We start from the raw sequence: 12,706 nt of genomic DNA on the forward strand, positions 1-12,706 counted from the left end.
GGCTGTCATCTATGGTTTGTTTCACATCCCGACAAAGACATGTATATTACAAATGGTGAAAAAAAAAAAAAAAAACAGAGGAAAATCGAAAAAACAAAAACAAATGAGAAATAGAAATGTTAACCCTTCATTAGAATATTGAAGCGACAGACGACGACTGGCTGACTGATTCATCAATACAATCGTGATGGTATTGATAACGAATGCATATGGAATTGTTTTTCTATTTATTCTTCGTGATGTGGAAAACCAATTGTCGTTGCTTCCTTTTTTTTCTTCTTTTGTTCCTTTTCGTTTCGCAGAAGGCTGACAACCGTGACGCCTCTTAAATATGCAGACAGAAAACAATTGAAAACATATTAATGTTGGGTTGTGCGCAAAAAAAAAATCCCCCATGCCATGGAATGAAAACACATGTGCATGCCTAAAAGTATGCCGCAGCCAACGCAACCCCTCAAAATATGCCTCACTAACAACACAGAAAACCATTTGCCAACAACATTCATCACTTTGCCGATGTTTGTTCTTCGAGAAGCGAGAAAAAAAAATACTCTTGACGATGCTGGCTGGCTGGATGGCAGCCTCAATGCCTGTTGGTTGAATGCCTGTATTTTAATGATGTTTGTCTAGGCAAATTCAGACCGAGAGTGTTGGCATTTCCATTTTGGCAAATTCATGTAAACACATTTTCAACTTACTCAGCTATTAGAAAATTTATCTAGTATTAAATTGCTTCTGTTGCGTTCACTCACCTGCAAAGAAATGGAGAAAAAAGGGATTCAATTAATTATGTTGCTTGCTACATTTTTCTAAAGTGGAGGGGTTTATCAAATCTTAGGTATTAAGCTATTAATTTATATGTGTGCAAACCTTAATGTAAATATAAATTAGAGAGAGGATTATGTTGGCCCGCCACCAAAAAAAAAAAAAAAACTGGAGATAACACCCAAAAACATTTTTAATGGCCAGACGCATAAAGATCCCAGCACCGGAACATAATCCCTTTCAATTCTAATCCTAACCACCTTCGCATAAAATCTCATAAAAGTGTACGCAAAAAAAACCAAGGGGTTCCCACACACACACATGTGATTATGTGTATGAATATGTGTTATCAAAAAGGTTTTGTTGATGACCTCCCCCTCATCCTCTACCCCCACCGCCGAAAAAAGTATGTACGTATATATGGCTTTATTTTTTTGGTTGTACGTTCCTTTTCCGTAAATATTTTATGAAAAGTTTTATTATTCACATATGGGACGTTAAATGTATGAGGGGGGTGGGCCTGGCCGCCCACACTTTGGGGTAAAACATTTACAGAAGAAAACTGAATTTTTGAAATTTCACTCCATTTGATGGAATATGTAAAGTTTAGATAAACAACATATTCACTACATACATTTATGTAAATATGTATGGAATTTTTGCTACAGATTATTTTTTAGTTTATTAATAGGTAGCGAACTCGTTGCAGAGTTTCAACTGTTTCTATGATGAAGAAAGCTTTTAGAGCTATTTTTGGGCAACTTTGGGAGTTTTATAGGCAAAAAGTAAATAATTGTTATCGAGAGAATAATGCGACTTAATCCCGCTATTTAAACTGTTTGTAGAGTTATAAATCGAATAAATGTCTTCCTTTGAGACATTCCGCCTAAATTGAAAATTTATGTTACTTTCAGGCGTATGCTCGAAGAACGTGCGAGGAAAAATATGTTGTTGTGTGTAATTTTAAGGGACACAAGAGTTCCCGTTTATACTCCAAAAATGGTCTCTTTATACTACTACCGAAATTACCGATATTACAATATGTAATCCTGCGTTGATTTGATGGAAAATTATGTTGTGGGTCTGATTCTGGACGTTTTTCCTGGATTTATCTATTTTAACGAGCAAATTGTGTAGGTCATATGAAAGCGGAGTACATTTATTTTATTTCTCCATATATATTATCCCAAACTTTGTACAGACATTGATATTCTCCAATAAGTTAGAGACTTTATAGGTACATATCGGTTCACATTTAGATAAAAAGGTCGAAGAGACATTCAAATAGCACAGTATTTTAAGTCTAAAAGTATGGATTTTTGAGAATACATTTAAGAAATACAAGAACTTTTAATGTAAATTTTGTAGGATTTTTCTTTTGTAGTTTTTTTTTTTTTTTTTTTTTGACATCAAAGATACAGTCGCGAAGTTTTATTTACTTATTATTATTTTAATTTTTTTAAAGGCCAAAGCGTGTGTATACTGGTTGAGATAAAAAACTGCAACAAAGTCAAACGCCATAATTTTTACATTTTATTGAATGAAAGCAAAAAAATGTCGGAAATAGCATCAAGTTTTAGAATAAGTTTAGATTTGTTCGAATTGGACCTTTGGCACAAATTATGGCCTTCAAACGGCCAATGAAACCATCACACGCTGCCCGAATGCTGCTCTGCGATATTTTGGCAAATTCCCAGCGAAGCGCTTGCTTGGACACTTTGGTATTTTTTAGTGCCAACCTTGCTTTCCAAAATACTCCAGACACAACTGTCCAACGGATTGGTATTAGGAGATTTTGGCGGCCATTGTGCGCAGAGAAAACCACTTTCGGCCAAGCGAAGCAACTTTTTAGCTGTTTTGAATTAACTTTCTTTTAATATTTGCCGAATGGAATATTGCGATATGTTCAGCTCACGAGCCATTTTTCGGCCGATGCAATGCGGTTTTCAATCAAGTCGCTTCTTTACTTTTCGAACCATTTCTGCTGATGTTGCTATTTTCTTCCGTCCACTTCCTTGACGTCGGGCTACGCTACCAGTATCACGGTAACGAGCGATGGTACGAGACGTAAAAGATTTATTCACATTTAAATGCTAGAGTGCACCTTGTGGTTTTCCAGCCAAATATAACTAAATCACACTATCACGCTTGGATTCCATCACGAATAACTTTTTTCCGAAAAATTCTCACCAAAATGCTTTTGCACGATTGTAAACAATATAATGAGCTGTCACTGGAATAATTTTAACAGCTGTCGGACAAGTGACCTAAAAATGACAGCATTCTGAAGTTGGTTGCAGTTTTTTCATCTCACCCTGTATAATCGTGTTTTTTTTAAATTTTTTTGAAGGACAAACTAATCCACAATCTCGGATTTTTTGAGGTGGTATAGTCGAGAATTTTTTAAGAAAATTCAGAATTCTGAACATTTTTCATCTAGTCTTAGATTTTTTAAATCAATACAATTATAGTTTTGTATTAAATTAATAAATAAAGGAACAACAGAGTTTCAGACTTAAAAAATTTAAAAAAAAATTGTTTGAAGGTTCAACTGAATGAAAGGAACAGGTTTAAAGGGAGCAACAGGTTTGTAAATTTTCAATTTTATTTATTTATTTATTTATTTTTTTAATTATAAACAAATCTAGTCGTCGATTTTTTTAAATCATCGATATTTAAATTTTTTAAAAATATTTTTAAGGGAAAACAATCGTAAATTTTTAGAAATATTTTCGCAGGAATTTTTAAAAATATTTTTGATTTTTATTGATTTGTAAAAATATTTTTAAAGACTAATAAGGGATTCTTGTAAACTATTTCCTTAAAGGATGAAGTCGTGGAGAATTTAAAAAAATTGCTTAAGGCGTTTCTAAGGCGTTTATTCTACGGTTTGGACTTAAAAAATATTCCTAAAGGACCTAAAGACGTGGACTTTTTGAAAATCATTTTAAATCACAAAATCGTGGATTTTTTAATCGGATTTTTTTTAAAGGATAAAAATATTTATAAACGACAAAATCGGATATTTGTAAAAATATTTTTAAAATGAAAGTAATTAATAGCGTTAGTTGTGGATTTTCTAAAAAATTTGGAATTGTTGATTTATAAAAATACTATTAAAGGACCAAATTATGGATTTCTCAAATATATTTTAAAAGGACAGAGATGTGGAATTCTTAAATGACTTGTATAAAACCATATCGGTTGGTCCGTCATCCACGACCAAATCTTGGATTTTTTTTAAATATTTTTAAAGAATCAAATAACTGACGGACCAACTAATATGGCAGTAGATCGTCAGGTCTTTAATCGAAAATATTTTTAAAGGATTAGGTGTTTAAAAACATTAAAAAAATAAATAGTGAATTCTGTATAAATATTTATATAAAGCTTCAAGTCGTGGATTTTTTAATATATATTTTTTTTAAGGTCAAAGGGTCTTTAATTGTGTGCTTCGTTCAAATATTTTTTGAAGGATAAATAGTCTGAACAAGCGGCCATTAAAACGGATGTACCAACTAACTAAAAATTTGCCAAATTTTTAGAGAATGTATTAAAATTGACTATTACGGAAGATACTATAGATATTTTTTTTCTTTTTATATCATATTAATAAGGCTTTAAAAAAGATATATAACATGAAGAACGTGGGGACCTTCCCCACAAAACGTCAAGCATTTGAATAATTATAACTCTTATAAAAATCTGAAATAAATACTTGATTTTTTCAACTTGGTCTTCCCCAACAAAGGATAAAGCTTTTGAAGTATAATAAAGTACAATAAGAGCGAAATAAGTTCTCGATTTATTCCGAATTTCTAATATCTTAATATTTGAATCGGGTGCGAAAATAGCTAGTATAGGTGAGAGCTAAGAAATGCTCGCTCGAATTCGAGAGAGATTACTTCTGCAGGTAAAAAAGAAATCGATTAAACTATATTTTTGTGTCATTTACTCTATTTCTAATATTCTGCATTCCACGCTTTTTTCAGAAAGGGGGACCCGCAAGCACTCCCACATAAAACAAAAACGTGGAGGGAAAACTTCGTAAACTCACACTATTCGAGCACTCCCGCCCGCGAGTTTTTCTACCCTCGAGTACAAATGAGCAAATCTGAGCTCTGCTATAGGCATACTCCTTGTGATACCTTTCTCACTTACCAGGGTCAAAATTTTATATAATTCGAACATAGTTTTTTTTTTTTTTTTTTTTTTTTTTTTGAATCACAATAAAGTCAGGTGCGAGTATTGGCTGCCTTCTTATAGTACAATTGGTCAATATTTTAAATAACCATGACTCTTAATATTTCTATCAATTAATGTCTATCAATTAATTAACGTTAACGTGTTGATAAAACTCTATGCCGACTCCCCTCAAGTTGTGAGAGAACTAATAAGAATTATATTATATTTTTTAATTCTGATACTAATTTCTTTTTTTCGAACCACCAATTTCCAAAATATTTGCAACATTTTATTTTTTAAGGTTATTTGGGCTTCATCGATCTGATTATGACATATTTCTTATAGATTTACGGATTTAACGGAAATCACAGTTTCCCCCCTAAATTTATTTTTTCCCAGTTACTAAGTAGAACAATGTTTTGTCCCACTGCAACATTTGCCAAAAAATGATTTTTTTATAATTTTAAATTAATAAAGAAAATGTTAGTATTTCTCTTTTAAAGTTCACCAAAACTTTGTTTGAATTTAAATGTATGTTTTTATTTTTAAATATTTTTTATTTTAATTTTTATATTTTTATGAACACTCACAATAAAAAAAACTTAATATACTCACCGAAAATGCTTTCAAGAACACTAAACACTGGATGATGCCTTCCATTGTGTCGCCGGTTAGACAAAATGTGCCCGTCAAATGTCTACCCTTACGGCCCACTGTGGCCGCAGCCAGCGAGGCATGGACCAGGGCACGTTGTTGGCCCTTTGTTGTTGCCGTGTTAACGCTAAGAGCGCGCGGCAATGGTGCCGCACGCATTATACGCTCCAAGGAGTCCATAATTTGTTAAAATGGATGTGTAATGGCGAGCGAGGAGAGTGAGTGAGAGAGAGGAGAGTAGATGCAGATGCAAATGTAGTTGCAGTTGCAGTTAAAACAAAAATTGTTGTTGTTCTTGTTGGCTCGATGTAATGAGCAGCACCAGGTTGTTGTGGAAAATAGAAATATTTTCTTATTTTTTCTTGTTGTTGTTGTTAATTTTAATTTCAAGTTAGTTAAGTGTAGTAACACTTTTCATGGTGTTGTTGTTGTTGTTGGTGTTTTTTTTCTGTTGCTGCTGCTATTTAGTTTTAAGTTAATGGCTTCACATACTTTACAACCTACTTGGTAGGTGTTTTTTAGTTGCTAAGTTGTTTATAATTATTTCATTTATGTTGTAGTAGTTGTAGTTGTTGATGAAGTTTTTAGTTTTGGTTTTCTTGTTGCTTGAAAATGTCATTTTTTTCGTATGTTTATTTCATTTAAAATTGTTTATATTTAATTTTTGATTTCTTAAAATATTTACATAGTTTCTTTATTGTACAATATTTTCTTAAAAATTTCTTAATAACGTTCAATTTCTTTTGTTTCGTTTTCTTGATCTGAGGAATCTAACTTTAGAAAGAGATTTTCAAAAGAACAAAAAGAGAACGGAAAATTTGAAAATTTTTATTAGATTTTTTATTGGCTGGGTTGGAGAAAATAAGGGGATTGATTTTTTTTCTGTGATGGGATGAAATGAGGATTTTTTTTTCAATTTATTTTCTCAAAGGAAATAAATAAGAAAAAGCACACAGAGTTAAGGTTTTTTGTTGAGATGTAATACTTCGCATATTTAAATTTGATGGCATGTCTTAAAAGCCTACTCTCAGGCGAATTTAAAATAATCAAAACATATACTTCCGGTACTTTCATTGAAAGCACATTTCCGTTGTATGAATGTTGTAAACTTCCGGCATATCATTAATTCTCAAAATGAAAGAAGATGAGAAAACAGGAAATGGTAGATATGAAAGGATATGTTAAGAGGTCATGGGGATGGGGAAGTCGCTCATATACAAATACTCCAACCTCCAATGAATCCCCCATTCAGATGTGTTAGAAATACCATGTAATTTACTTTGCCGACCACCCTCATCTTCCAGTCGCACACCTCTATAAGCCTTTCAAATGTGTTGCAGTAATTTTGTAACACATTTCCATACAATTTACACAGCACTTTTTGCTGTGGTAAGCCGCCCACAAGTAGGCTTTGATTAAAAAATGAATTACTCGAAAGCCTACAAGTATGCTGTGATTTACCACAACTAACATTTAACAGGAAAAAAAAAAACAGCCAACCGTGTAATTCTCCATACGTCTAAGTGTGTGTGTTTGTTTGTTTGTTTGTTTTTGAAGAGTGTCTACGGAGAAAATGTATACAAAATAAATTGAATCAAAATGCCTGTAAACCAAATTTACACACTAGCTTTTTTTTCGAAATGCATATGTATGTACATACCCCCCCCCCCTTTTTTTTTTCATATGATATATGAATACCTTATCTACTCCATGTTTACTAACACTTCTACACCATGTAAAGAGAGTATGGAGAGTATATAATGAGGCAAAAAAATGAGATGTTATAAAGAAACAAAAGTGAAAGAAAAGAATAGAGGATCTGTTGACTGCCAGAGGTAAATTTGTTTTGCCAAATGAATAAACGAATGAATTGAAAAGGGTATAAACGAAAGCACACAAATGAAACACCATTCATCCACATTCACATGTTTGGATAGATAGACAGACCTTTAAAGAGAAAACAGATAACAAAAAAAGTATGTTCCAAAGTTTTTCCCAGCAAAACAAAGTTTCAGAGATGGGACAAATGGGTTTTAAAGGCAGATAGTATGAAAATCTGATCGATATAAAACACAGTGCGACAAATTTAAATTTTTCAAAAATCGCGTCAAAAATCCAGCAGATTATGAAATTAGAGGTAAAAATAGGAGTCACCTGTATCGGCGTTACAAGGTAATTGAAAAGTTTCTAATTTTTTTTTTGGAAATTTTAAGATTTTTTGGAATCCGTTGGTTTTAGGTATAAATTGGCTTTGGCAAAATTGGAGATAAAAACACGAGTCAAATAACCAAAAAAAATGGTTGAAAATTTTAACCACCAAGCAAGTCAAAAGAGGGGTCTTTTTTAAAAATGTGGTTCAAAAATCCCTTTATACGGGATCGTTCTAAGTCAAAATATTCTACAAAATTATTTTTTTTATAAAATTCACTCGTCCGACAGCTGTTAAAATAATTTCAGTGACAGCTCGTTATATTGTTTACAAGCGTAAAAAAGAATTTTGAGGAGAATTTTGCAAAAAAAAAATATTCGTGATGAAATTCAAGAGTGATAGTGTGATTTCTTTATATTTCGCTGGAAAACCACAAGTGGCTATCGTTAGAGCACTCCAGCATTTAAATGTGAATAAATCTTTTGTGTCTCGTACCATCGCTCGTAACCGTGATACTGGTAGCGTAGCCCGACGTTAAGGAAGTGGACGGAAGAAAACAGCAACATCGGAAGAAATGGTTCGAAAAGTAAAGAAGCGACATTATCGAAATCCGCGTCGCAGTGGTCGAAAAATGGCTCGTGAGCTGAACATATCGCAATATTCCATTCGGCAAATATTGAAAAATCTGCTCGGGGTAAAGCTATTGAAATTTCAAAAAGTTCAAAAACTTAAATTCAAAAGAGCTAAAGAGTTGCTTCGCTTGGCCGAAAGTGGTGAACTGCCGAATTTGGCTTTCTCCGATGAGAAAACATTTGTTGTCCAGCAGTTTGTAAACAAAAAAAAATGATCGTGTTTACTTGCCAAAGAGGGTAGCTGAAGACCACCACCAGAACTCAAGCGCCGTCAGCCGATGGTCGCTTTCCGCTCGTATTAATTGACCGTGGCATCAGAATAAATGCCGAATATTATCGCGAAAATATTAAAGCCTTGGGCACGCAAACATTTTGGCCGCAAACCTTGGACATTCCAACAGGACTCAACACCATCGCACTCAGCACGCGCCACCCAATAATGGTTACGAAATGAGGTTCCTCGCTTCATTTCCAGCGCACGATGGTCACCAAAATCTCCGGATACCAAGACTATTGTGTCTGGAGTTTTTTTTGGAAAGCAAAGTTCGCACTAAAAAATACCAAAGTATCGCAAGCAAGCGCTTCGCCGCAGAGCAACATTCGGGCAGCTTGTTACGGTTTCATTGGCCGTTTGAAGGCTTTTGGTCCTTTGTGTTCATCCTAGGAAGAAATATAGTTGTTGCTGATAGGAGAGAGACAGAAAAAAGAGATAAAAGGGTTTACAGAGATTCACTACAGTTAGCAGGGCGGTCTGCTTAGCCAGGGAAGGTTGTTGGCAAAATTGAAGCTGAAGATAGCATCTATGTTAACAAAAAATTTGTTCGAATTTATATCTCGAGCTAATTCATCAGACACCTCATTCTCCACTACGTAGCTGTCCTGGAACCAAAAAAAGTTTAATGCTATCACTGAAAGCAGTTTTCAATAAGAGTGGGTGTCCTCGATTCAAAGGAACTTGACTGATAGCTTTTTTTTATTTTATTTTTTTTTCGGAGGGGGTTTTAATTTTTTTCTTCCAAATGTCATCGCTGTCGTGGAGGCGCTTAGATTGACCATGGCTAGCCTCCGTACCATAGACCCAATAACTAAACCGCCAGGTATTAACGAAGCTCTGTTAGAATACGTTCGGTACCCTGACTGCAAACCTGACACACAGATGGGCACGTGGTCGCATAACACTTCAGCCAGGAGGTTTGGCTACTTTAGGAGCACCGAAACATGGTCTCGTAGGTTCAAGGGTATTAAAGCCGGTAATCGGACCCCATTTTTGAGTTCCAAAAAATTTCGAATATAAAATTTGAAGTTGGGCTTTTCTCTGACGAAGTAGCGGCCACTTGTTAGGGTTTATATATTCTATATCAATACATACGGGATATTATTGGTTAGAGAAAAAAAACAAGTAAAAAAGCAGTAAGTTCGGCCAGGCCGAACTTTGAATACCCTCCACCATTTGGAACGAATTAGAAAATTTTCAAAAAAAAAAAATAAAATCCATTAAAAATTCTTTTAAAATCTTTAAAATATCTAATATAGGAAAGTGCCGATATGGGGGGATATACGATATTGTGGACCTATAAAGAAAAATCTATGTCTGCGTGTAAAGCACTCACAAGGAACTCCTTGTGTGGATTTTCAAAATACCGAATATCGCGGGGTATCTTTATATGGGAGCTATACTTTATCGTTAACCGATACAGAGAATTCTCTGTCGGGGGGTAAAGTGCTCACAAAGAACCCCTTGTGACCATTCCGTTGAAAAATATGGCTAAAAACATCAAAATACCGAATATCGGGGGTACCGTTATATGAGGGCTATACGATATCGTGGACCTATATAGATAATTCTCTGCCGAGGTATAAAGTACCCACAAGGAACTCCTTGTGCGGATTTTCAGATAATTCCGATGAAAAATGTTTGTAAAATCATCAAAATACCGAATATCGGGGGTACCGTTATATGGTGGATATACGATATCGTGGACATATATAAACAATTCTTTTTCAGGGGCTAAAATGCCAACAAGGAACTCCTTGTGTGGATTTTCAGACAATTCCGATGAAAAATGTGGGTAAAATCATCAAAATACCGAATATCGGGGGTACCGTTATATGGGGGATATACGATATCGTGGACCTGTATAGACAATTCTCTCTCAGGGGGAAAAGTACTCATAAGGAACTACTTGTGTGGATTTTAAGAAAATTCCATTGAAAAATGTGGCTAACATCATCAAAATACCGAATATCGGGGGGTACAGTTATATGGGGGACATACGATATCGTGGACCTATATAGACAATTCTTTTTGAGGGGGTAAAATATCCACAAGGGACTCCTTTTGTGGAATTTCAGACAATTCCATTGAAAAATGTGGCTAAAATCATCAAAATACCGAATATCGGGGGTATTTTGACAGACGGACGGACAGGGCTAAATCGTCTTAGAATTTTACGCTGATCAAGAATATATATACTTTGTTGGGTATAAAATGATTATTTCGATGAGTTACAAACGGAATGACGAACTTAATATTCCCTCCATACCTTTTTTGGTGGAGGGTATGAAAACAAAAAACCATACTTTCTAATTCCTGCAGGTGAGTTTTAGGACATCACCACAAAATTTATGGTGCCTCGAAAATCTAAAGCACTGCCGAAAAAATCCCAAATACCTTATAAATGTCTTTGATAAAAATGCCTTATCTATTAGTCACACTTTAGGGTTCAATTAATCTCATGACCGCAAAAAAAAAGAGGAAAACAAAAACCCCGAAAGGTTTTCCAGGATTAATGGATTTAGGGCAAATTTGATTTCCGTTACCAAAAAACTATGGCATCTTCCATAAAATATACTCTTAAGCGTATAAATCGTACGACACAGCAACCATGTCTAAAGACAAGGAAAAGAAGGTCCTTACATTTCACAAGTCATTATTCACCCTTTTTCCCGGAGATATCAATGAAGAGTGAAAAACACATACAAGTCATGCATAAGCTATACATTTCGATCATTCCCCATCATCGTCATCTTCCCTTTTTCCTGTAATAGTGCAAAAAAGGGTCAGGTATTCTACTGACTGCAAATAACAAAAAAAAAAAAAACGGGACAGCAACAACAACCCTATCATATTTTTGCTCTCTCTACAACAACTAAAGGTTATCAAATTTATACGAGCGCACACACACATACATATGGCCATTGGCATATCATCATCATCATACGCAATAGCAACAGTCAGTCAGACAGTTTGTCAGTCCGTCAGCTAGTGCGTCAGCCAGCCAGTCAGTCAGTATAAAAAGAAAATGTAATAAAAAAATTTGCTCAATATTTATTAAATAAATTTTACCCCTGGGGATTTTATACCGACGCACACATACTAACACACCCTCTCACCCACATACATGTGTTCCTCCATCTCCACCCACCAACACATAAGAATGGATTATATTCCCTTTATACGTTTTATATTTCAAAAGATAACACTAAACGAAATAAGTTTTGTTTTGACTTTTGTGGAAATGCTGCAAAAAAAGAGACCAAAGGAAAAGTTGTAGTTGTTGTTGTTGCTGTTGTAAAAACAGCAAAGCAGAACATCCTTTGGCCAAAGGTTTCATTTAGATTGCTGTGTGAATGTTTGGGCGTTTTCAGCTTTTTCTATTTGATTTTGTTGCTTCTGTTGTATTTGTTGTTGTTGTACAGAAGGTCAGTAGAGTAATCTTTTATAAATGACTTTAAATAAATGATAGTCATTCATATAATTTCAATGGGAATTTCCAGCCATAGAGAAATGGCTCAAAGATTAGTTTGGCCAAAGAAAAAAAAAAAAGAGACGTATGTACTAAAGTAAAGGAGGCTGAGTCACAGAAGAAAGTACAAAATCGGCAAAGAATGATTTGAGTAATTTTTATTTAATGGCAGAAAACTAATTTCTCTCTTACCCATTGAAAAAAAGAAAAACAGGGAAGGACTTTTGAAAGGAAATGTCATCTAATCAATGATAATGGCCAGCTAATGTACTACCAATAAATACTTCATTGATTACAGGTTTTTTTTTCATGGAGTATAAATAGAATTATGGGAGGGATATTGGACAAAAAAATTATATATTTTCATTATTTTTAAAATAAAAATGGAAAATTTCTTAATGCATTCCGATTATAAAATACTTGTTTTATTCCCTTTATATACAGAAGAACAAGTTAAAACGTAAACGTCGGTTTTGCCGACAGATGTATACCTCAGCCAATTATTTAAATACGTTTTGACTTCTGTTACGATTATTCAAATTGTAGACCCTCTATGAAATAAGCACCGAAAAAAT

The 12,706-nt window shown here is 34.1% G+C and overlaps 1 protein-coding gene across 1 annotated transcript; it reads right to left on the minus strand.

Annotated features, from left to right (window-relative positions):
- Window positions 1-698: 698 nt before the first annotated feature.
- LOC101897585 (uncharacterized) lies at window positions 699-5,784 on the minus strand. Its single transcript, XM_005185452.4, has 2 exons — window positions 5,566-5,784; window positions 699-752 (listed from the first exon to the last, which is right to left on the minus strand). The coding sequence occupies exons 1-2, from the start codon at window positions 5,782-5,784 to the stop codon at window positions 699-701; spliced, it is 273 nt and encodes a 90-aa protein (XP_005185509.1).
- Between the last annotated feature and the right edge of the window lie 6,922 nt (window positions 5,785-12,706).

Source organism: Musca domestica, unplaced genomic scaffold (assembly GCF_030504385.1).
Source record: "Musca domestica strain aabys unplaced genomic scaffold, Musca_domestica.polishedcontigs.V.1.1 2, whole genome shotgun sequence".
Lineage (NCBI taxonomy): Eukaryota > Metazoa > Arthropoda > Insecta > Diptera > Muscidae > Musca > Musca domestica.